Source organism: Argiope bruennichi, chromosome 7 (genome assembly GCF_947563725.1).
Source record: "Argiope bruennichi chromosome 7, qqArgBrue1.1, whole genome shotgun sequence".
In the NCBI taxonomy this organism is placed as follows: domain Eukaryota; kingdom Metazoa; phylum Arthropoda; class Arachnida; order Araneae; family Araneidae; genus Argiope; species Argiope bruennichi.
In genome coordinates, this window is record NC_079157.1 from 84,746,043 (window position 1) to 84,768,970 (window position 22,928).

At 30.4% G+C, this 22,928-nt stretch overlaps 1 protein-coding gene across 3 annotated transcripts in view; it reads right to left on the minus strand.

Annotated features, from left to right (window-relative positions):
- Positions 1-261: 261 nt before the first annotated feature.
- The window catches only part of LOC129975758 (fibrillin-2-like), a 63,706-nt gene continuing 41,039 nt past the window's right edge, over positions 262-22,928 (minus strand). For all 3 annotated transcript variants that reach the window (XM_056088956.1, XM_056088957.1, XM_056088955.1), the window contains 9 exons: positions 21,488-21,594; positions 18,904-18,953; positions 15,729-15,901; positions 14,543-14,704; positions 10,589-10,735; positions 7,839-7,908; positions 5,573-5,646; positions 4,419-4,513; positions 262-395 (listed from right to left, as the gene is read on the minus strand). In XM_056088956.1, coding sequence (XP_055944931.1) covers positions 390-395; positions 4,419-4,513; positions 5,573-5,646; positions 7,839-7,908; positions 10,589-10,735; positions 14,543-14,704; positions 15,729-15,901; positions 18,904-18,953; positions 21,488-21,594 — 884 coding nt within the window. In that variant the 3' untranslated portion in view covers positions 262-389. The remainder of the gene's footprint in view (positions 396-4,418; positions 4,514-5,572; positions 5,647-7,838; positions 7,909-10,588; positions 10,736-14,542; positions 14,705-15,728; positions 15,902-18,903; positions 18,954-21,487; positions 21,595-22,928) is intronic.

Genomic DNA, 22,928 nt, shown 5'->3' on the forward strand with positions numbered 1-22,928 from the left:
TATCATTACGAACAGTTATTGCATAATGCATAGAGATTCATATTTGAATCATATAGAATAAATGTGTTTTTTTTCCCCTTAAAAAATCCATTAATTGAATCAAATACTTTGCTTTGAATGCTAAGAGTTTTTCATCATTCATCCTGTATAGCCTATGATTATAAGCAGTCTTAATGTAACATCTGAATTAATATCATTTTAAAACAAAAGAAAAGAAATTATTTAGGAGTTAATATAAAAGGTAACATAAAAATTCAAAAGGTTTATTACTTTTATACCATAACATTTAACATTTCTATATACAGTCGCAGATATTTAAGATTGTTGGTCTGTTGTTTTAACACACATCAGGGCATAATCGTATTTTAAATGCAAACATAAGAAAATCTTCATTCCTGCAAAAATAAAATAAAATGAATTAAAAAGTTGCATTTAATCATACAAAAACTGAAAGGTGAGCTAAAAAGTGCGAAATAACCATATGTAAAATATACTGAGTTGAAAGGAACTTAAATATAATATATTTACTTATTTGTATAAAATTGTAAGAAAAAGAAACGGTAATCGTTGTTTATAGTTTCCTTTCTTTTTTACATTAAAAGCTTCAAGTAAACATCTTTTAACTTTATAAAAAGGATACAAGTGGGGTAAAATATATATATATATATATATATATATATATATATATATATATATATATATATATATATATATATATATATGCAAAAATCGTTACTTATTAATATTTTATTAAAAGAAAGCAGTAGATGGGACTAGTTATTTCAATGTAGTTATTGACAGTAGTCTCTGATTTCAGGCAAGTTATGCTAATGGAATGCAACAACTTATAGCAACAACTCGCCTCACTAATCTAGTCTAACTTCGAAGTGAACTAACTAAATTACTCACATTTTGAGCCACGCGAATGAGATTTCGTACATGGTCTTTACATAAAATTTGCATGCAGATATATATATACAGGGTGTCTCAAAAACCTTTACCACGGCTTTTATTCCTTAAATATTGATCGTAGACATATACGGTAAATTACAAGTTGCGTAAAAAAAAGGTACAAAATGCTATGAAATCGATTAAAATTTTCAGGGGATTAAACTTTAAAAAATACAAAATTTAAATTTTTATAGGGACCCAGTACAAAAAAAATCCCAATGAATAAAATGTGCCCCATCCTCTAAGGTCATGTACAAAATTTCACAATTTTATCATGAAAATTCTCAAAGATATGTTAAAACAAAGTTGGAGAAGGAACAATCACAAATTAAAATTCAAATGCTTAAAGCTTCAGTGCAGATGACGCGAAACAGGAAGGCATCATAAGAAAATTAAATATGCTTCATATCTTTAGTTTTAAATGCAAATTTTAAAATCTATGTTTCCTGAAATATACTTTAAAATTTTATATCATGAATTACAAAATTTAATTTAAAAATAGCAGAGGCAGTGAATTTGTAAAGATCTTATGCAATATTTCATTAAAGTAATCTTTCTTTATGTAATCTTTACTTTAAGTTATTATTTCTACACATTTTTAATACTTTCGAACCAATAAACAATAAAATTATTATTTATTTATTTAATCATTACTATCTTTGTTAATTTGTGCACGACCCCTAAAACACGAACATCCGGCATGATTTTTTACCTTTGCGAACTCATATCCAGGCATCGAAAAGTGGTTTAAGTCAGCATTTATGTAGTTTCATATCTTTGAGACTTTTTGTGATAAAATGCTGAAATTTCTTACATGGCCTTATTAGAGGATGCGGCACATTGTACTCACAGGGAATTTTTTGTACGGGGTCAGTATAAAAATTTAAATTTTGTATTTTTTAAAGTTTAATCCCCTGAAAACTTTAATCGATTTCATAGCAATTTGCACCTTTTTATTACGCAACTTGGTAATTTACAGTATATGTCTACGATCAATATTTAAGGAATAAAAGCCACTGTCAAGGTTTTTGAAACACCCTGTGTATATATATATATATATATATATATATATAATTGAGAAATGTAGCAGCTTAGGTAAATGAAATTTGTTTCATAGTTTTAACAGCTAAAGCATAGATTATAATCAAATTTTGAACATCATATGTTAAAGGATTAACTGTCTGTTTGTCTGTATTTTCACAAAAGTGTAACAGCGATAACTCAAAAGGACCAATTATTTAAATTTATGAAATTTGGTGTGTGATATTATGACTTCACTCCTTGACTTGTGTCAAACTTTACTATCAATCGGTTTAAAACAATGACTTACAAAATATGTTTTCGGATTTCTATTACTAATGTATTCAGGCGATAAATCACCAAAATTATCACCAAAGATAGAATGATATAATGCTTCTTCATAACAATTATTCTCAAATGACATACAATTATTAATACACAATTGCGTTTATTAAAGAGTACATCGAAAAATTTCGGACTCCCGCAAGCTGTATTTTAAACCTGCTGTGTTGTTTACCCGCACTTTTTTATATGATCAGATCACATAACTTGACATTTGTATGAAAAATGGAACTGCATGCATTATGATACATCTAAAGATATATTTACTTGATAGATATATTATAGATATACTAAAGATATATTTACTTGATAGATATATTATAGATATACTAAAGATATATTTACTTGATAGATATATTATAGCTATATTAAAGATATATTTACTTGATAGATATATTATAGATATACTTAAGATATATTTACTTGATAGATATATTATAGATATACTAAAGATATATTTACTTGATAGATATATTATAGATATACTAAAGATATATTTACTTGATAGATATATTATAGCTATACTAAAGATATATTTACTTGATAGATATATTATAGCTATACTAAAGATATATTTACTTGATAGATATATTATAGATATACTAAAGATATATTTACTTGATAGATATATTATAGATATACTAAAGATATATTTACTTGATAGATATATTATAGCTATACTAAAGATATATTTACTTGATAGATATATTATAGCTATATTAAAGATATATTTACTTGATAGATATATTATAGATATACTAAAGATATATTTACTTGATAGATATATTATAGATATACTAAAGATATATTTACTTGATAGATATATTATAGATATACTAAAGATATATTTACTTGATAGATATATTATAGATATACTAAAGATATATTTACTTGATAGATATATTATAGATATACTAAAGATATATTTACTTGATAGATATATTATAGATATACTAAAGATATATTTACTTGATAGATATATTATAGATATACTAAAGATATATTTACTTGATAGATATATTATAGATATACTAAAGATAAATTTACTTGATAGATATATTATAGATATACTAAAGATATATTTACTTGATAGATAAAGTACTTGAAGTTCACTTTCACATCTCTTATATTATATACGCAGTTGATTGTTAAGAGAGACTAAGAGGGTGTAGCGTATTTTACTTGCTTTATATGAAGACATGTAATAGTATGTTAGGTGAATTATTGCTCATAAGGAAATTCAGGTGAATTGTAATCTTTTAACGTATTGAACATATTACATAGGGAACAGATTTAAAAAGTGTTATAAAAGAATTTGATGAAATAAATAACATTTCAAATATTTATTAGGAATCGTACAAAACCCCCATTTCTTAGTTTCCAACAAGAGAAGAGAATAATATAATTAAATATTTCAAGGAACAATTAAAGTATTTAAAATTAATATATTGATGTCAATAAAGCTCGTTTCATTAACAAAATTAATTTCTATCTTAAAGAGAAACGTTTTTAAAACTTTAAAGTCACACAAATTCTTTTTTTTTTATATGAATTTGAAAATTTTCAACATTAAAAAAGTTTTGCTTCTAACTGTATATTTCCATCTGCTATATTATATTTGAAGTAAAATTAATAGCTGTCTGTCCAATGGTCTGCCCTGTACCCCGCCAAATAACAAATGCATTCTCACTCATATTCACTTTTACTAATAGCAGCAATTTAATTTTTAAAAATATTTATAATAATTTAATTTAAATGATTTAATAATTAAAATGTTTTAAAGTACTGAAATGAAATAAATTCAAATAAAGAAGAAAATTTCTTCCTATTTTTGTGTTTAACACTTGCACTTTAAGTTTAGGTTCTAAAAGATAATAATTTTAATTAATTAACTATATTTAAAATGAACAAAATATTAAAAATTAATTTTTTTAACGATTAATCCAAGAAATATAAAATGTTACAATAATATAATATTGCTTTATACATTGATTTTGTAGTATTGATTAATTATTTATAATTAATTAATTATTTATTCCAAGTATAATATAATTAAATATCTTGAAATATGTTAATGTAGATTTAGTTAAAAAAATCAAACTTACTTTCTTTTTATTCAAATGAATATAACAGAGCGTCCCACTTAACATCATTATTAAAATGCAAAAAAATGTAAGGATTCCAATAAACATGGGTTTATCTGAAAAATACGAGAATAAGAATTAGAATGAAAAATTTTACTTTAATGCAAATATTAAAAATAATTGATGAATTTTAGAGATATTTTTTCACCAATACGTTTTACTCTATATGTGGGGATCAAGAAAATTATTTTTCGAATGCCTTACTTATATGGATTACTTTTTAACTTTTTCGATGCTAATACAATTGTGGAATAAAATATTCCTAAATGGGTTGCGGAAGTTATTGACTTTTAGCAATTAGCCAAATATTTCTTTTCGATTTCATGTCATCAATAAAATGGAAGAAATTACAAAAAAATCAATATCTTTTGTTTGAATAAGATAAAAAGACATTATTAATCTTTCAGATATAACATAAAATTATTTTTATGTAAAATATAGAAAAATTTAATTTAATTCATTAAATTAAATTAAATTTTTTTAATTTAATTAAGTACAGTTTGTCTGTACTTAGAAATGAATAGTGGTTACAAAGGGAAAATTTTCTCTCTGAAGACATTTTGCAAATATAAATCCACATATTTATCTTTCAAAGCACAAAATCGTTAATCTGTTTAAGTCATCCATACATATAATATTATACGATATTAAACAATATTCATAATACTGTACAATTATTGAATAGTAAATAATATAATATAGTACAATATTATGCCATATTCTGGTGTACTTGGGCTATACAAGAAGTTGAAGGTGAGAACCCATTTTCTTTTGAAAATAGATACAGCAATATAAATTCTTCTGGGGTTTTAAAAATATATTCAATCTAAATTCGAAGAGAATAAATTTAAACAATTACGTGTGTGATGTAAATAATCTAGAATGCTTCATTTTTTTTAAAAAAAATGCTATAAAAATACTTATAGAAAAAAAGAAAAATATTCTGCCGTCAATAAAATAAAAGTTGAACAGTCAGACTCATAATTTTCAAAACAATTTTCTTTAATCTATTAATATTTTTCATCATTTTAAAGATATTATATTATATATATATATATAAGCAACAATTAATGGAGGAATGTTTTCTTATATAGTTTAAAAAAAATTTAACTTACTTGATTCAATCTCAATTTTAGTTTTTACTTCAATATTATCTTCACAAAAAGGACCAACAAATCCTTCATCACATCTGAAAATATTCGTTCAAAAATTAGAATTAAAAAGTAGGATGCTATCGTTCATAAAACTTCCTAAATGTGCAACATTATCATTCTAAAAATGGAAAGTAAAGCTGAAAAGTAAATTAAAATGTCTTTGTAACTCTAGCATTCTTAAATAAAAAAGGTTGTATTGACAATATACAGGATATCTGTGACATAAAATTGGATTTTATAATCGGGGAATCGCATCATTTGCCATAGAAAGAAGGCCACCGTTCATTCACAGAAACATAACTGAAGAAAATACTTCCTGTTGGAGGAACTCCAGTTTTCCGCAGATAGAAGAGTTGGCGCTACTTCGGTGTAGTGTATTTTGGATAAGTCTTTGTGGTGTATTCATCACTAAGAAATATGTATATAGGATTTGGCGCTATATTAGCCACATATCAGCGATTGATTGCCAAAAATATCACCAAAACTCTCTTGCTAATAGACTCTCAAAACTAACGGGAATGTGGTTAATGCATAAGTACCGAGATTCGCCAACAAGGATTTGAAAAGATTTGTTGGTTTTTGGAAAGACTGGAGTGAAAGAGTGAATATAAAGGAAAATTATCAAGGTAGTTAACTCAAAAATTCAAAAAAAAAAAGTATAAATAAATATAAAAATACATGAGCGGAACCACAATCTACAGGGTGGTTATAATTAAACTTCTCCTATAAACAGCCTCATGAAACACAAAAGGGTGGACGAATTGCAACGGAATTTAGTATACAGACTATACACGGGATGCGCTTGCAGAGTTTTGAAGGAAAAAAAAATAGTTCCAAAATGTCCACCAGATGGCGCCTTTTCTGGAAAAACATTAATTTTAATACAAAAAAGTACAAATAAATATAAAAATACAGGAGCGGAAACACAATCAACAGGGTGGTTATAATTAAACTACCCCTATAAACAGCATCATAGAACGCAAACGGGTGGACGGATTGCAACGAAATTTGGCATACGGACTATACACGGGATGGGCTTACAGAGTTTTGAAAAAAAGAATTAGTTCGAAAATGTCCACCAGATGGCGTTTTTTCTGGAAAAACATTAATTTTAACACAAACTACCTAAACGGAATACAGAAACAATATTAACATTTATTAACTTGTTTCTGATCTCTTTGTCCTTGAACCTATCAAGTAAAGGCAAGGGAAAAATAACAGTACGCTGTTTGAGAAAAACAGATCATTTTGTAAAAACAAGAACAGATTAGGACGAAATTGCACAAGAGGAGTCCGGGATGAAGTAGGGAAAGATGCTCCATGTGGCCACCCACATTCACTTGCAAAATTTCAAGTCGATGGACAGTGCGTTCAACAGCAGTTCGTAACTGATCAGTTGTGATGCTTCGCGCATGAAGAGTTATGAAGTTCTTTAAGTCATTCAATGTCGCAATACCGTCGCAACAAGATACCGTCATTATTGCAGCCGGAAACATCGACATAACACATGACGACGACAAACTTTTTTCATCCTAACCTGTTTTGCATAAAGCTTCCTCTTCTTCGCAAGCATGCAAATATCGACATTTTTTTCCTTTTTTTTCAACAGTTTTCCCAGTTTTTACATCTTATTTCTCATCAATAATATTGTTTCTGTATTCCGTTTTGGGCCTTTATTGTGTTAAATTTAATGCTTTTCCGGAAAAGGCGCCCTCTGGTGGACATTTTGAAATTTTTTTTTTCAAAATTCCCTGAGCGCATCTCGTGCGTTGCCTATATAAGGGGAAGTTTAATTATAACCACCCTGTACAATTATTGTAGAGGCCCTGTGACAAGGAACCAGCAATCCGTGCTGGTTCCTTAAGTCTAAGGGATGGTAAAATATTATAGGAAAATCTTTCAATGCATCCATATTCTGAATACTGGTCTATTTCTTCTAAATAATCTATTGTCAACGGATTGCAGCTCATTCTATTTTAAATACTGGTTTCTTACTCTGTGATGTATTTCCTAATAAAAAAACACGGAATCTTTAAAACCGTAAATGTGTCTACAGTATATAATATTAAAAAAATAAATACATATGTGGAAAAATTTAAATATACGGGTTTTTCTATACTATTTTGCATTTCATAATGAGAAAAATATTTAAACATTAAAAATTAAGGAAAAAAGAAAAAAAAATATGTTTTAAGTAAAAAGTATTACAAGTATTCATTCTACTTACTTGCAATAAATCGAATAATCTTCAAATATTTGGCAAGTACCATTTCCGCAAGGGTTTGGATCACACAAACCTGAAAGTGTGCATTTTCAGTTTTAGATGTGACTTTTTATATATAGTTAAATCTTTGACATGTTTTTGGAATTGTGTTAGCTATTTATTTTTCAGATATGTCGCTAGAATTGTTATGAAAAACTTCTACGTTGAGTAAACGGTGAAAAGTGCAAGAAGCTTGATAACATATGACGATGCTTTATACCACAAGAAAACATAAAAAACAAATAGCGAAACACATTAGAAACATATATAGACAGCACTTGTAAAAATTAAAAACACACACGCAATGCGAATTACTAATTACATGACGATACAGAGCAATGGAGCTCAGATTAAAGCTAGAGAGTATTCCTTCGATTTCTTTCTTTCATTCCTTTCAGCTTAAGTAGGTTTTCTAGAAGAATCGCTGGATCTCGACTCCTAATAAAGATAACACAATAATTTTTGTATTTTCCAGAACCTTTATTTTTATCACTGAATGTTCTCTAATATCGGGGTACTCATTAAATAACTATAAACATTTCCCCCTCATTATAAAATTCAATGGGATGATTCAAGAGATTTCCGCTCCTTGAAAAAAGCAGTCTGTTTATAATTAATTTTCAAAAAAAAATTATCCTATAGAAAAAATTTTTACAGAAAAAAAATATGCAAAACAATAAGACAAAAATTCAAACTAATAAGTTTTGAGCATCTACATCATTAATGATAAAACCTAATAAATATACCAGGTGAATTGATATTTTCACATGGAAATAACAGAAAAGTAAATACAATGAGTGAAAATCAGAACCGCATGTAAACTATCAATAAAATTTCAGAATTTACTTATTGCCTTAGAGAACAATTCTTTACAGAAAAAAAAGTCATCTTATTCTCAACTCTTTTCTATTTTTTGGATTTGTAATTATGTATTTTTTTTTATTTGAAGAAAACCTACCCTCCTTTTATTCTGACATTACATAATTCATAAAATTTCTAATTTTTTTCAAACTACCTGTCTACGGCTCTCCATTAGGCCTGCGGTCTTAATTAGTAGCCTACCTTACCTAGACAGAACTTCGACACTGAAAACAGATAAATGGGTTGTTAATTTTAAGAGAAAGAAGCCAAACAATTGCTATTAAAATATTTTGTATTTGTTTTTCATTTTGGAAAATGTATTATGCATTATTGTAACGTGAAATTATGAATTTTTTTTATATGGTAAGGTATTTTAACAAGATTTTCAACATATTTTCATAAATAAAGTCGCGTGTAATTTGTAACATATCCAATAAAACTTCGGGCACAGTTTGTATTTGGCAGTTTCCGTGTTCAAATTCATTAGCATTGCATATGGTTACGAATCTATAATACTACTTTCCTTTGACGTATGTCCAATAGAAAAGAGAAATTAGCAGCGATTTTTAGTGGCTGCTCAATAAATGTCAGATCATACTGACTATTGCGATTATTTGAAAAAAATATTCATAGTGAAAAAGATAAGAATCTTTATATCTCTAATAAGACCCGAGATCTAGAGATTCTTCTGGAAAATTTCATACTCTGTCGGAAAAATATATAAAAGATTAAGCATTCATACTACATTTAATTGTTTTTTAATGTTATTGCATTGCCATGGTGCATATAGTGTTATTGTAATTTAATTAGGATTTTCTGTTTGCTTGTCTATTGTTAATATTGTTACAAATCTGTAACTTTGCTACCCGGCATGAATAGTGTCATCGTGAGAAAGACCGTTGGAAGATCTGTGCTGAGCAGCTGCCGCGTAAATGACCTGAGAGCTTGGCGAGCATTTGGCGACTTGGCGACGAATTTGGCGAGTTTGGCGACTAAATGGATACTACTGGAAAGTTCGAGAACTTTCACGATCCATCCACTAAGACCCGAGATACAGCCAGGTGCGCCCTGATTGGTCTGAAGATTCCAGCCCCGCCTCCCGGAACTATAAAAGACAGACCTCTGAAGCTGGAGAAGTAGTCGTGTGGATCGTCAAAAGTTGTGTGTGTGAGAGTGGTCAGAGTCGCCGATGAGTAAGAGGTCTTGGAGGATTAGACAGCAAGAAAGCTGCTGAACTATAGCAATTAAATGTGCTGCGTCATTACGATTGATCGACGGTATTCTGCTGTATAGAAAAATTTTGTAACAATATCTACTAGTATTATTTTCTGTGAGCACTTCGCCTGTGTTTTTGCTATCTTTTTTGTTTTTCGATGAATAAATTTAGTTTACTCTTATCCAGGTTGTTATAATAGATTGACTGTAGGCCCATAGATGATTTCGTTATAAAACTGAGCTAATTTCAAACCTTAGCCATAGATAATTTTTTTAATTGCACGATGGTTCATTCTCGAATTCGAAAAATCTTATACTATGGAAAGAGAAGAAACATGTTTTTTAAATATGAATCACAATGCAAGGAAAAGTAAAACCCAATTCAAATGAACAATTTTAAATTATGCAGCATTATAAAATTACAATAATGGAACGATTTTAAACAAGATCGCTTTGTAATTAGATTCTAATTTCAAGTTTAATATTTGATGGATTTTAAAGAAGCAACTTAGCTAATAAATAAATAAGATAAACGTACAAATATTTATAAATAAAAAAAATTAATTAAATATTTTCTTTGTCAGCATTTCGTGCGTGTCCATGCAAATTTCATTGATGAAAATTGAAAAATAAATTACCAATGCATGGCTTCTTGTCCATCACAAGGAAGCGATTCTCATCCTTTTTATAACCTGGCTTGCATTGGCAGTAATAATCTCCTTGCGTGTTTATGCAGATTGTGTTATTTGGGCAGTTGTGAATACCTTCAGAGCATTCGTCAATGTCTAAAGTTGTAAAAAAGAAATCAGATTACAATAATTAAATAAAATTAAGCTGCTTCTATACGATGCGTTGAACTATAATTTCACATCTTGATCTCACATTTGTGTCGAATGATTTGTCAATCGCTTAAACTTTATCGCTTTTTAATGCTTTAAGTAACCATATTTGCGAGATTTTGGCGGGAAACGAATTTGCAATTATTGCTATTTCATTGTAACGACTGTCTTGTTACTTTCTTGTATACGTAGAAAGAGAAAGTATTATAATCGTTAAAAAATTCGAACTCGAGATTTCGAGGAGTCTCCATGTTTTAGAGTTCGAAAAACACATTTTTGGAATAAGTCCGTCTGCCTGTCTGTGACAAAGATAACTTAAAAACGCTTTGCGGTAGACGGCTGACATTTGGTATGCGATCTCTACACCAAATGTGTGGCTTTCAATCGAATTTCAACCAAAATTCGTTCAGAGGCAATCTGTCTGCCCGGATATGCGAATATAGCTAAACACGATATCTACAAAATGAAGAGAGCTAGATGCTTAAAATCAGGTACACATATTTAATATCTATAGTTTAGACACCTACCAAATTTTGAGCCAAATCCAATGAGGGGGTGATCATCTGTTGGTCTGTACTATTAAAAACATACAAAGGCAATAACTCATTGACGCAGTGACTTAAATATATTGTAACATTCTCCGTTTCCCAGTACTGATAAGACATTTACAGCCAGCTGTGTCGTCACTGTTACTTACTAAATTCCTCGAGATAGCCAGATGGTGGATCTTTTCACCTGGGTGGTCTTGCATCTGTTCATTAGCGACTACAATGAAAGACCACACGCGGAATTCCTCGTCCAAGAGGTAAAGATAGTACCTTCAAAAAGAAAGGGGTATCCAAACATCTGGATGCTAGATGTTTCTCTTTGTGAAAGGACCTTGCCACGACCCACTGGCGCCGCTGAGAGAGCATATTGCTGAACCCCGATTGGCCGAAAAAGAGCTCAAATGACCAATGTAAATTAAGAGGTGGAGATTGTCGCCGAAATAAAGTACGGATATTTTTTTTGGGGGGGGGAGAAGAAACAAATTGCAGGCGGACTGTTGGACTACGCCCACGAGTTCGGAGTCCGAGAAATAACTGATTTTCAAGAATGCCTTCGACTTTGACTGTTGTGTCTCCTACTACAGGTGTAAATAACTATTTATTTAACCAAGATTAGAACAAGTTGTTCTTTTGTATATATAGGGCTGTAAAATAAAGAATTGTCTGGAAATTCTGCTTCGTTATTCGATCAGTCTAGATCAAGACATTACAATATCAAATTTGGTGTGGTATTTTGTAATTACTAAATATAAAATTTTGAATCAAAGTTTTGTTGCAATCGGTTTGAAAAATCAAATTCAATTTCAGTATGCTATTAACCGCATGCCAAAGATGAATCGTCAAAACACTCGCCAAGGATGACACGACAGATCCAGCAAAAATGTCAAATTGAAGCCAAAGGTTGATATTTCATGATTATTATAAGCCATCTCCCTGGGAGGCATTTTCTGATATAACACTTTTATTAGAGAGGATACAAGAATGTTTTGGAAAGATCATTCACCAAAACATTTTAATTGGTGGTTGAACCAATTAAAACATTGGTTTTAATTTGTTTGTTCAAATAACGATTATTTACGTGGTTAACGATGGTAAAGTGACTCGTGCTATGAAGCCGTTTGCTCATTCAAACAAATAATTTGCAACAAATATTCGAGATTTAATTTGATAAGAATCTAAGAGATCGACAGCCACGGAATTTCTCCAATGAAAATGCCCTTCACTTGACATTCAAAATTTTATGGGTAGAAGTTTCATCACATAGCTGTACAAACTATCTAATATCACAGTTGAAGGGTGTCTGTAGCATAGTCATAAACAAGGAATAATGTAAATGTCTAAAATATGATGTTATTTTAGATATTTAAATTATTTTTTGCAGCACCAGCTTGATATCTAAATTTTGGATTCATAATCAGTTACTATGCATACTCTGAACCGCAAATTTTCTTGAATCACATTAACCCCTTCTAGGGCCGTGGGAAATATATTTCCCACCAAATTTATCAATCTTTGTATGAAATTATGTAGGTTGGCATAAGTTCTGACACATTTTTTTAGAAAGGCAGAAATTTAGATGCTTCAGTTCTTTATCTCATACAAAATAATGTGTCTTGATTTGTTACTTAATTATTAATGAACCAAATGAATTAATGAATCAAATTAAATTTATCTAATAAGCTAAATGAATCCCGTTTCTTATTCTAATTTCAAGCCTAAAAATGTTTTAACATAATATGACTAGAAAAAAATGGCCCTTTAAAGGGTTAAGTCATTAAAGATTGCCATTCTTGAACGGATCATTCAAAATTCATCCAAATAAATGCATGTCCAATATGCGTATCCTCATTATTTGAGAAAACAACCAATATCAACCCTGGAATCTTCAACTATTTGATAGTCAATAGTTTAATAGTTAAATTATTTTTTGATTCTCATATTAAAGCAACTAAAATCAAATTTTAGATTATTGCATATAGTGGGATTCAGGCAAAATGATTTGTCAGAGTCGGAGACAGTTTTATTTTTATATATAGATAACAGATTTTCTTTCAAACACGCAGACAAACGTTGATGAATGTGGTTCCACTTTTCATATTAATTATTCCTTCCTAAGTCCTTTACAAATGAATTTTTTAAGCCGGTAATCTGCTTCCCAGCCTACTGCCATTTTTAAAGCAGAGGCGTTTTTATGATTATCGTCTTATTCATTTCGTTATTGCGTAAATTCTGCTTAGGTGACATAAAAATCAAGCCAACAAGAAGTTATGTGGTATTTCAGATGTGAAAATAAGTAGCTGCCATATAAATAAGGTAATTCTTGGCTCCCTTGGAGTAAATGTTGTCACAGTCGGTTTACCACCCATTCGTCTATACTGAGAAGTATCTCCTTACGTAAACTCCATTGTTCGTATTAAAGTTCATTTATCAAGTTTGTCAGGACCCGTTTTATTTACTTGTATTTGTTCGGTCAGTCAGCTTTTTTTTTCTTATGTATATATAACATGATAGGATGAATTTTCTTTGTTACATGGAAATCAAATGAAAAAAAAAACATATGCGTATTATTCATATTTTATGGATTTCACATTGTTTTAAAATTTTCTCCAATAAAATATTCAGTGAATATTTAAATAAACTTCTACGGTCATTTTGGCTGGTTTCATGTGAGCTTGATTAAATAAATTGCCAAAGTGCCTCAGTTAAGTAATTATTTCTCATCTACTTATTCATTTTCTTAAGTGAAACACTTACTCAAGAAAATAAACATTTAGAAATGCTTGAAATATTACTTGCCTGATTGGTTGTTTTACTTCCTTGAGAATATTTATAGCTGATTTGATCCCAAATACTTCATAGAGTTAAAAAAAGCGCTTCGTTTTCAAATTTCGGTCACCAGTAAAAGTATAATAAAATTAAAAGTAGGCATTTTTCAAAGTCGATAAATAATTCAGTTGCTGTTACTAAATAAAAGTTGTGTGATTGGCAACTGATTAATAATGTAATATCTATTACATATTAATTTAATGGTTATTCCGATTCGTTTTATTTAGACATTGTGATCAGTTGTTATTTTCCGTGTTGTACATACACTCACCTCAGAATTATGCAAGAAAATCATTGTACCAATAAAAATTCCAAACATGTCAATCACTATGGATCCTTCTTTTGGTATTAAATCAGAAAATAGGAATTTTCTACCTACCTTCGCATCTCAGAATGCGTCTCTCTCCTGATACTTTTATTGTAGAATCTATGACTCTGAAACCGGGAGCGCAATCACACTTGTTGTCATAGCAAATGGAACCAGTGCCACAAACTAATTGAAACACGGAACTGGAGCAGAGAGTCAGTTCTTCTTCTATCACTATGAAAATAAATATGCAAAGCTTATCGAACCAAATTAACTAGAATTTAAACAAATTAACTATAGTTTTAACATCATCAAAATGACTAACTAATAATGCAGAATCAACTATTGGTTATAGAAATAAGAGAAATAAACAGTAAATGAGTTCTACCCTTTTATTTTTTCTTATGAGTCCCCATGCTGCGATATAATCAAAGAGTTAAACATTTAATCACTGTGAAATACATTATAGATATCACATTCATAGCGACTCATTTTATTCTAAGCACACTGAATTACTTCAGAAATTTAATACATTGAGTCATCATAATCATTGGTACAGCGATGCAATTAAATAAAAGTAGGTAATGTGTTCCAATCTTCTAAAAATGCTATTTAATTAAAAAAATCCAAGAAGAGGCCTGAAAAATAATTACAGAGAGTTCACTAATTAATTAGAGCCAAGATTTACATTTAGCTATAAATGGAGCACACCGAATAGCAGCATTCTAAGTATATATCAAGAGAACAGTCACTAATCTTCGTCAAAAGTAATTGTTGATGCTACTTTGTGCTACAAATGTTTTACTTGTTTAATTATTTTAATAACAATTTTGAAGGAACATCGTGGAGCTCGACTAGTATAACGTCCCGCTGCCAAAGTTTAATACTTTTAGAAATTTCTCGCCGTATATATATATATATACACATTGGGCATGTCAAATATATTTATTTTCTTTCTTTTCTTGAGAATTTTTATTCAACTTTAAAAGCCGTTTGCTACTATTTCTTGTACCCGTCCAAGATTTTTGATCATCTTTCGAAAGACTTTTGATTGTCTTTCGGATGATTGACATGATTTAATTAAGTTTGGCGAAAAACTGGCATTTTTAAAAAAAATCTTATCTGTTTTGGCGCAGATGCTCTTCTTGGAATGTTTTGGCTATTAAATTGTTACTTGTCACATATTCTATAGCAATATATCCATCGATCGAATTATTGGCTTATCTGAGTTATACCTGAATACATGATTAAAATTTACCTGCTTCTATGTTATCACGATCCAGAAGAAGTCTCGGTGGTAAAATGAGTTGATTTCTCGTTTCAATGAGCTGAAATTTCCAACGCTGAACTTCTGAAGTCGCTCTGAATGAGTCTGGGAGATGAGGGTTAAACTGGAGCCAGACATCGCAAAAAAGAACATCTTCGTCAATTCTTTTAAAAGAAAAAAAATGCACAATATCACATTTTACATTTATTTCAATTTAAGGCACTTCTATAATAATACCATACCATTGGAAAAACAGTCAAATCATAAGAATGGCTAATATGACATTTTTAACAACTAACTATTGGTCTGTGATTAAGATAGAAGGAATCTGTTTGTCATCTTTTCAATGTTCTGCTAAATCAAAATCGCTTATAAGACAAAATAATTCATTATTAGATATTCTGAAAGTTGTCTATACTAGAATTTCTCTACTCTAATCAAATTTATTTTGTTACTTCCAATCATGAATACTTTTCTTCGGTCATTTTTAATCAAATTTCGGAAGATTTTAAAGTGACAGGAAAAATAGTACCAAACTCAGCACAGAAAAAAAAGCATCTCTTTAGTATCGCCTACATTTAATGCTGAACGATTACAATAAATGTTAACTATACAACAAAATTTGCTTTAAAAAATCCACCTTCTGATTATTTAAATATGCAAAAAAAAAAAAAAAAATCCTTTAAAACAATTATTTTTTTTTTATGTTAACATAACCGAGTTTTAAACATAATATGAAAAGATAGAAGGATAGCACATAAGTAAGCACATAAATAAGCACTGATGAATATAATTCTAATGATGAAATAGTATGTAAAATTTCATCTTTCAAACTGGTTGTACTTATAATTTTTCGACAACCTATGCATGCGGATTAAAAAAACGTAACAAAACACCATCTTGTGCCCGGATGCCTATAACACTGAGTTATCTAACTAGTTGGATGCGCACAGGATGAAAAAAAAAGAAAAAAAAGAGAAGAAAATAAAGAAAGAAACGAAAAACCGTCCAGGGAGAATCCCATCGGTGTCAAATCCTACACGGCTGTATTTAATGTTTTAGCGAAGTAATAACTAAATGAAGGGAATAAGAATACTTTAAAACAAATGGTGACAATGTGCTGAACTGACAAATAAATAAGATTACTAATTGAAAAGGGAAAAAAATTGATAAATAACATTGAAAATATCTATATGACATGTATAAACATATAAACAAACATTGTAGAATCAAAAAACTATAGCGTTCGTATGGGTCCTGTGGTTTTGATTTCCTTCTTGGGAACGTGGTTAGTGGTTTCTGGGGGGTATTGCAGTTATGAGGGCATCATTTCAACTGATTTTGACAAGTGACATTTTGGTTTTAGCTATTGTGTGGACTTGAAGAGATCTTGGTATTTATGAATATGAATGGCTATAGCGTGAATCTTGCCACGTGAAAGGGTAATCGATGCAACTTTCCTGTACCATTCTTCCTCGAGACTTGTTTCTGGCTTTCTCATGTGCCATGAGAGAGTCAACAAGCAATCTGTGGCAAGTGAATTAGGTATCCTATCTCCCCCCAGCTACAGAACATCTGTTCTGTTCCCTGATTTTAAAAAATGTGGATGCCCAATAACAGAATTAGCAGAAATATAAAAGTTTCGTAAGAAGAATATATACAAAAATGTCTTTTTTTTTTTTTTTTGGTAATTGTAAATTGTGATTCTTACATACTGACCAGAAAGCAAATAAAGGTAAAGAAATTAGAATTTTTTTTTTCCGACTGAAAGAAATCTAACACATTGAAATCCCTGAAACTATAAATGAGTAAATTTTCTGCCGAATACAATACTTTCGCCTTATGTATTTTATTTCATTTAGTGAAAAAGTTTTTAAAAAATGTAGAAAAAAAAAAAAAAACTCAGCTATCTTTTTTTCCACTCATTTTCAGAATTTGGCGATGTATTTCAAAACAGAAATATTTTAAGTACAATTCTACTTGCCTACGAACTTCGCTGCCTGCACAGCACACACATATTAATGATCATATTTTAAAACCCATAAACTTAAGGCCCTCGTGGATTTTATATTGCAATATAAGCATGATATAAATTATATAAAAATATCACGCATTATTTATAAGTTGAATAATAAGTATCAAGTTATTAATGCATCAAAGTGGAGCTACCGAGCTTGACGAATAATAGTCGTCACATCAGTACTGAGAGTTAAGGTCGAATCCTAAGGATCATCACCGGTCATGTTACAACCAAATACTGCCTTTTCGGGTCTCATCATGGATGTGAAGATAAATCAAAATTAATACGCCTACCCGGAGAAACAATCTCCATACCGGAAGCGGTTGATTCCTATATCTTAAAGGGTCCCAGAGGAAACAAGTCATTTATCACTTATTATTATGGCATTATCAAATGAGAACACTGCTTCTGTTAGTTAAAACTAAATCTGTAACGCTTAAGTTTCATGATTTATTCCAGAAAAATAATTTATGTGTTAAATTGTGACAGGCAATTTTAATGTCAATCCTCAACTTATATATGTGCAAGTTTGGTAGTCCAGAGACAAAAGGTCTGACCTGTAGAGTGCCAACATACACATTCATCTGTAGTATTAATAGTAGAAATCTAAATCATATATATTAAAATAAATTTTTCTTTTTTTGTCTTCTTATAATGGAAGAAAAATCACGCAATTAAATATTTGATGTTCGGATTTTAGTGTAACACTATAATTTAAAATTGAGCATATTTTTTAAAAAAATTGCACAACTTTTAAATTGCTATCATTAAAAAGATGATTTTTTTTATCTTAATGGTATTAAGATCAATTTTGTGCAATAATACTTTTGAAGTTATCGTAGGAAAATGAGAAAATTTCTCATTTACTAATTAATTAAAATTTCAAAAAAATAACTCGTATCAATTCTTTCAAAATATATTGCTACGTTTGACAGCTCTTGCTCTTGACAGCTCTTAGAATAAAGATTACTGAAATCAAGCGTTAAGTTAACCCCTATCTAACCTCTGATTTTTTAAATTTTTTTTTGTATTAAAACAAAATTTTATTTTCATAATTTGGTCTAACTAGAGCAACTAACTCAAGAAATATTTTAATAATATAATCATCGAAATCAACATAACTATCAAAATATTGAATAAACTTACCTATAATTGAAAACATGAGCAAAATCTAAGTTATTAAAAGTTTGCATCATCTGAAAAAAAAAGAGAAATTTTAATAATTTTGGTCTTAATTTAATTCTTTTAAAGTATTGATCACAAAAGATTTATATGATTTAATGATTTTTTCTGAAATTATTATTATAGTTTTTACTTCCATATGTACAAAATTAACAAAGAGATAATTTCGTAATCGTCAAAAAAAAAAAAAAAAATCGAATACGAGATTTTAACGAAACTTCAATTTTTTTAATCATGTCCCCATTTTTGGGTTTTCGTCTATCAATATGTGTATCAGCATGGGGCGCCATCTACCCACACCAACCAAAAGTCGTCAGACTCACTTGACGCAACAGTAATCACACACGCTCGCCATAACGCTTGGCGCTACTGAAATGGGTTCAGGCAATTAGACTCAACAGCTAATAATACATCACCACTTAACAGCCATATCGTTCACCTCACTGGAGGGAGAGTCTGTGGTGAAAGCTTATGAGCCAGTTAACAGCTACGCTATACGAGCAATTGCTTTTGTATTGTGGTCATATTATTCGGCTGCGAACCACAAGGTCCCAGGTTCTATCCTCGCTCGTTTCAATTCGCCACAAACACGATAACTGAAAAACGCTTTCAACTAGAACAGATTATATTTATATGATCTAGTCCAAATGTGTTCATTTTTTTTATCAAATTTTAAAAGAAATTCATTTAAAGGAATTTTTTTTTTCAGAATGCAAGTTAAAATGGTAATTACACCAAATGGAAAGAGATGAATAAAATTTTGCACTCAGATTTAATATTTACAATGTAAATCCACATTAAATGTAGAACCAAATTCATCGAAACGTTATCTGTATTTTCACGAGCACGTAAATACAGTAGTTCATAAATGCAATGATTAAAATACGACATTTGCATGTGATTTTGTGAATATTTCTATAGTACACTATCAAGTTTTGGTTTTAATAGGCCAAAAAAGAGTGGTTATTCTTTGTCAATTTCTCTTTCTATTTGTTTTGCATTGCTTTCTGTGTGAGTCGTTTTACAGGGTTTTTTTGTGTGTGATTGTAGCTAGTTAATATTTAAAATTACAGAGTTTTTTTTTTTTTGCAGCGTAAGGGAGGCTTTTAGTTATTCAAGAACTATAGAAAACACTGGGTGAAATTAGTGTAGTTTTAAATTGCCTATTTCTAAAAGAATGACATATTCATAGCCAGGCATATTGACAAAATGTATGAACAATGCATGAAAAGGGAATTATAGCTATTCACATAAATAGAGCTGCACTCACTCAGCAACAATTTTTTTATTATTATTCTTAGAAATGTCATCTTTTTCCCCATTAAAACTAGAGTTATACGCATAAATAGAGCTGCACTCACTCAGCAACAATTTTTTTATTATTATTCTTAGAAATGTCATCTTTTTTCCCATTAAAACTAGAGTTACACACATAAATAGAGCTGCACTCACTCAGCAACATTTTTTTTAATGTTATTCTTAGAAATGTCATCTTTTTCCCCATTAAAACTAGAGTTATACACATAAATAGAACTGCACTCACTCAGCAACAATTTTTTTATTATTATTCTTAGAAATGTCATCTTTTTTCCCATTAAAACTAGAGTTATACACATAAATAGAGCTGCACTCACTCAGTAACAGGTTTTTTTTTTTTTTTAATATTATTCTCCAAAATTTTATCTTTTTCCGCAGATTCAAATAAATAGAGCTGTATTCACTCAGTAACATGTTTATTTAAATATTATTCTCAGAAAGTTCATCTTTTTCCTCAGTTAGAACTATAGTTATTCACATAATTAGAACTCTATGCACTCAGGAACATGTTTTTTTAATATTATTCTCAGAAATATCATACTTTTCCTAAGTGCTTGTTTCAGTAGTTCAGTATTTTAACCAGATATCAAAATTATGAAAATATTTCAAAATGTTAAAACGCAAAAATAATGTCATCTTATAATGAAATGCAACTCTTCTGACACTGTATCAAATGGCCTACTTAGACTGTATCAATCTATACTATCAAACTATGGTACCGATGCTCAGTAATATTTCCTTATTACTATTTTCAGAGATTTCTATTGCTAAAACATGACAATAAACAGAGCACATGCTAAAAGCAAAAATAATGCCTTTTAACGAAATAGAGCTCAAGGTTTTACTTATGTATAAAATAATTTCAGAAATTATGATATCAATGTTTAGTAGCATTTTTTTATTATTATTTTCGACGACTTCATTTCTTTTCTTTAAAACTACTCCAATTCGCATAACAAGATTATAATAATATTTCAAAGTGCTTCGTCTCAAAAATAGTATAGTTTTATAATAAAACACAGCTCTATATATGTATCAAATACTTCTATAATTTATGATATGGAGTTTCAAATAGCACTTTATTATTTTTGTTCCTTGCAACTTTATACCTTTTTTTTTAATACTTCTCTAGTCAAATGGCAAAATTATGGAAATATTTCAAATGTTAAAATACAAAGTATTGTCGTCTTTGAACACGATATATCCCAACTTATACATTTCACATACTTACAGATGTTATGGCGTCGCGGCTCAGCAATACTTGATTGATATTATTCTCAGCGAATTCATACATTTTCTTCAAGACTGGTAACCTCCGGATCATAAATGTATTGTTACCTAAAAGTTATGCATGATAATCAATGTCAAATGAGTACTATACATAAATAGAAACAACATAAAATCTTTATGCCGGATGTAAGAAAATGACTATCGGAATTTTAGTTGTGTGCGGCAACTCTTGGATATGATACTGTTATGGAATTTCCGGGGTTCGTTTGGATAGTGGGAGTTATATGGTGTGAAGAACGCTCAATCAGCAGTAGAAAATGAAACAACGACCTTTATTCACACGAAGACACACAGGACAGCACAAAGATGACAACTATATACAGCACGCAATTATCTTCAGCCGAGACGTGCAGACAACAGCACACAACAGACTCTAATGCAGACCGTAGCGCACAACTTAATTCAGCACTCACTTGACTCCGTCGCTGCTCCGCTAATCTCTGGAAGGGCAGTTCTTTCTGTCAATTCCGACTACTCTCCGACTCCACTGGTCCACGACTCAATTCACCGTCGGTTCACCACTACTACGACTCCACTGGTCCACGACCACTCTTCTCTGTCGCTTCCGACTACTCAATTCACCACTCGACTCACCACTGGTTCACAACCCAATTCACGACGACGACTCTGGTTCACTCTACTCTGCTCTGCCGCTTCCGACTTCTCAATTCACCGTCCCGGTTCACGACTGCCCGGCAGCTGCGGCTACTTCCTTTTATAGGTCTCAGGAGGCGGGGCTAAACGCCTCTCAACCAATCAGGAACGTTCGAGGCGTATCTCCGTTCCTACTCGACGGATCGGGAAAATTCTCGATATTTCGGGTATAATCTATTTTGGCGCCAAAGTCGCCAAATTCGTCGCCAAATGGTCGCCAAGCTCTGGGACCTCCTATGGCACCCACTATGCTGGGAAGCCGCATCGCAGGTTCGTAACAATACGCTGTAATGACTCAACTCTAGAGTGAATACTGAAAAGACCCATTTCAGTTGACTGCTTATCTCTTTCAGTACGGGCGTGTCGTATATGCATCAACTACGAATTGCTCTCACAGCCGGGCGTACCACCCGTGCATCGCTAAAAGTTGAGCTCAGAGAACGGATATGCATATGTGCATTTGTTGGAATGATTTTTAAAGGCCACTGCTTAGTTTCAGTATCCTGACTTTCAGTTAGCTCATATTCTTCTTCACTTCAATATTGTATTCATCAGCTGTTGCGGGGGAGGGAGTAACCGTAATGTAAATAAACAGATCTGGTTTCTTTAACTTTCGAAAGGATAGAAACATTATCGCATTTCTTGTCTTACTCCGAATTCATTTATTATTATTATTATTTTATATTTGCTATTACGCAAGATATCTTTGAGTTTTACCGTCAGTTCTG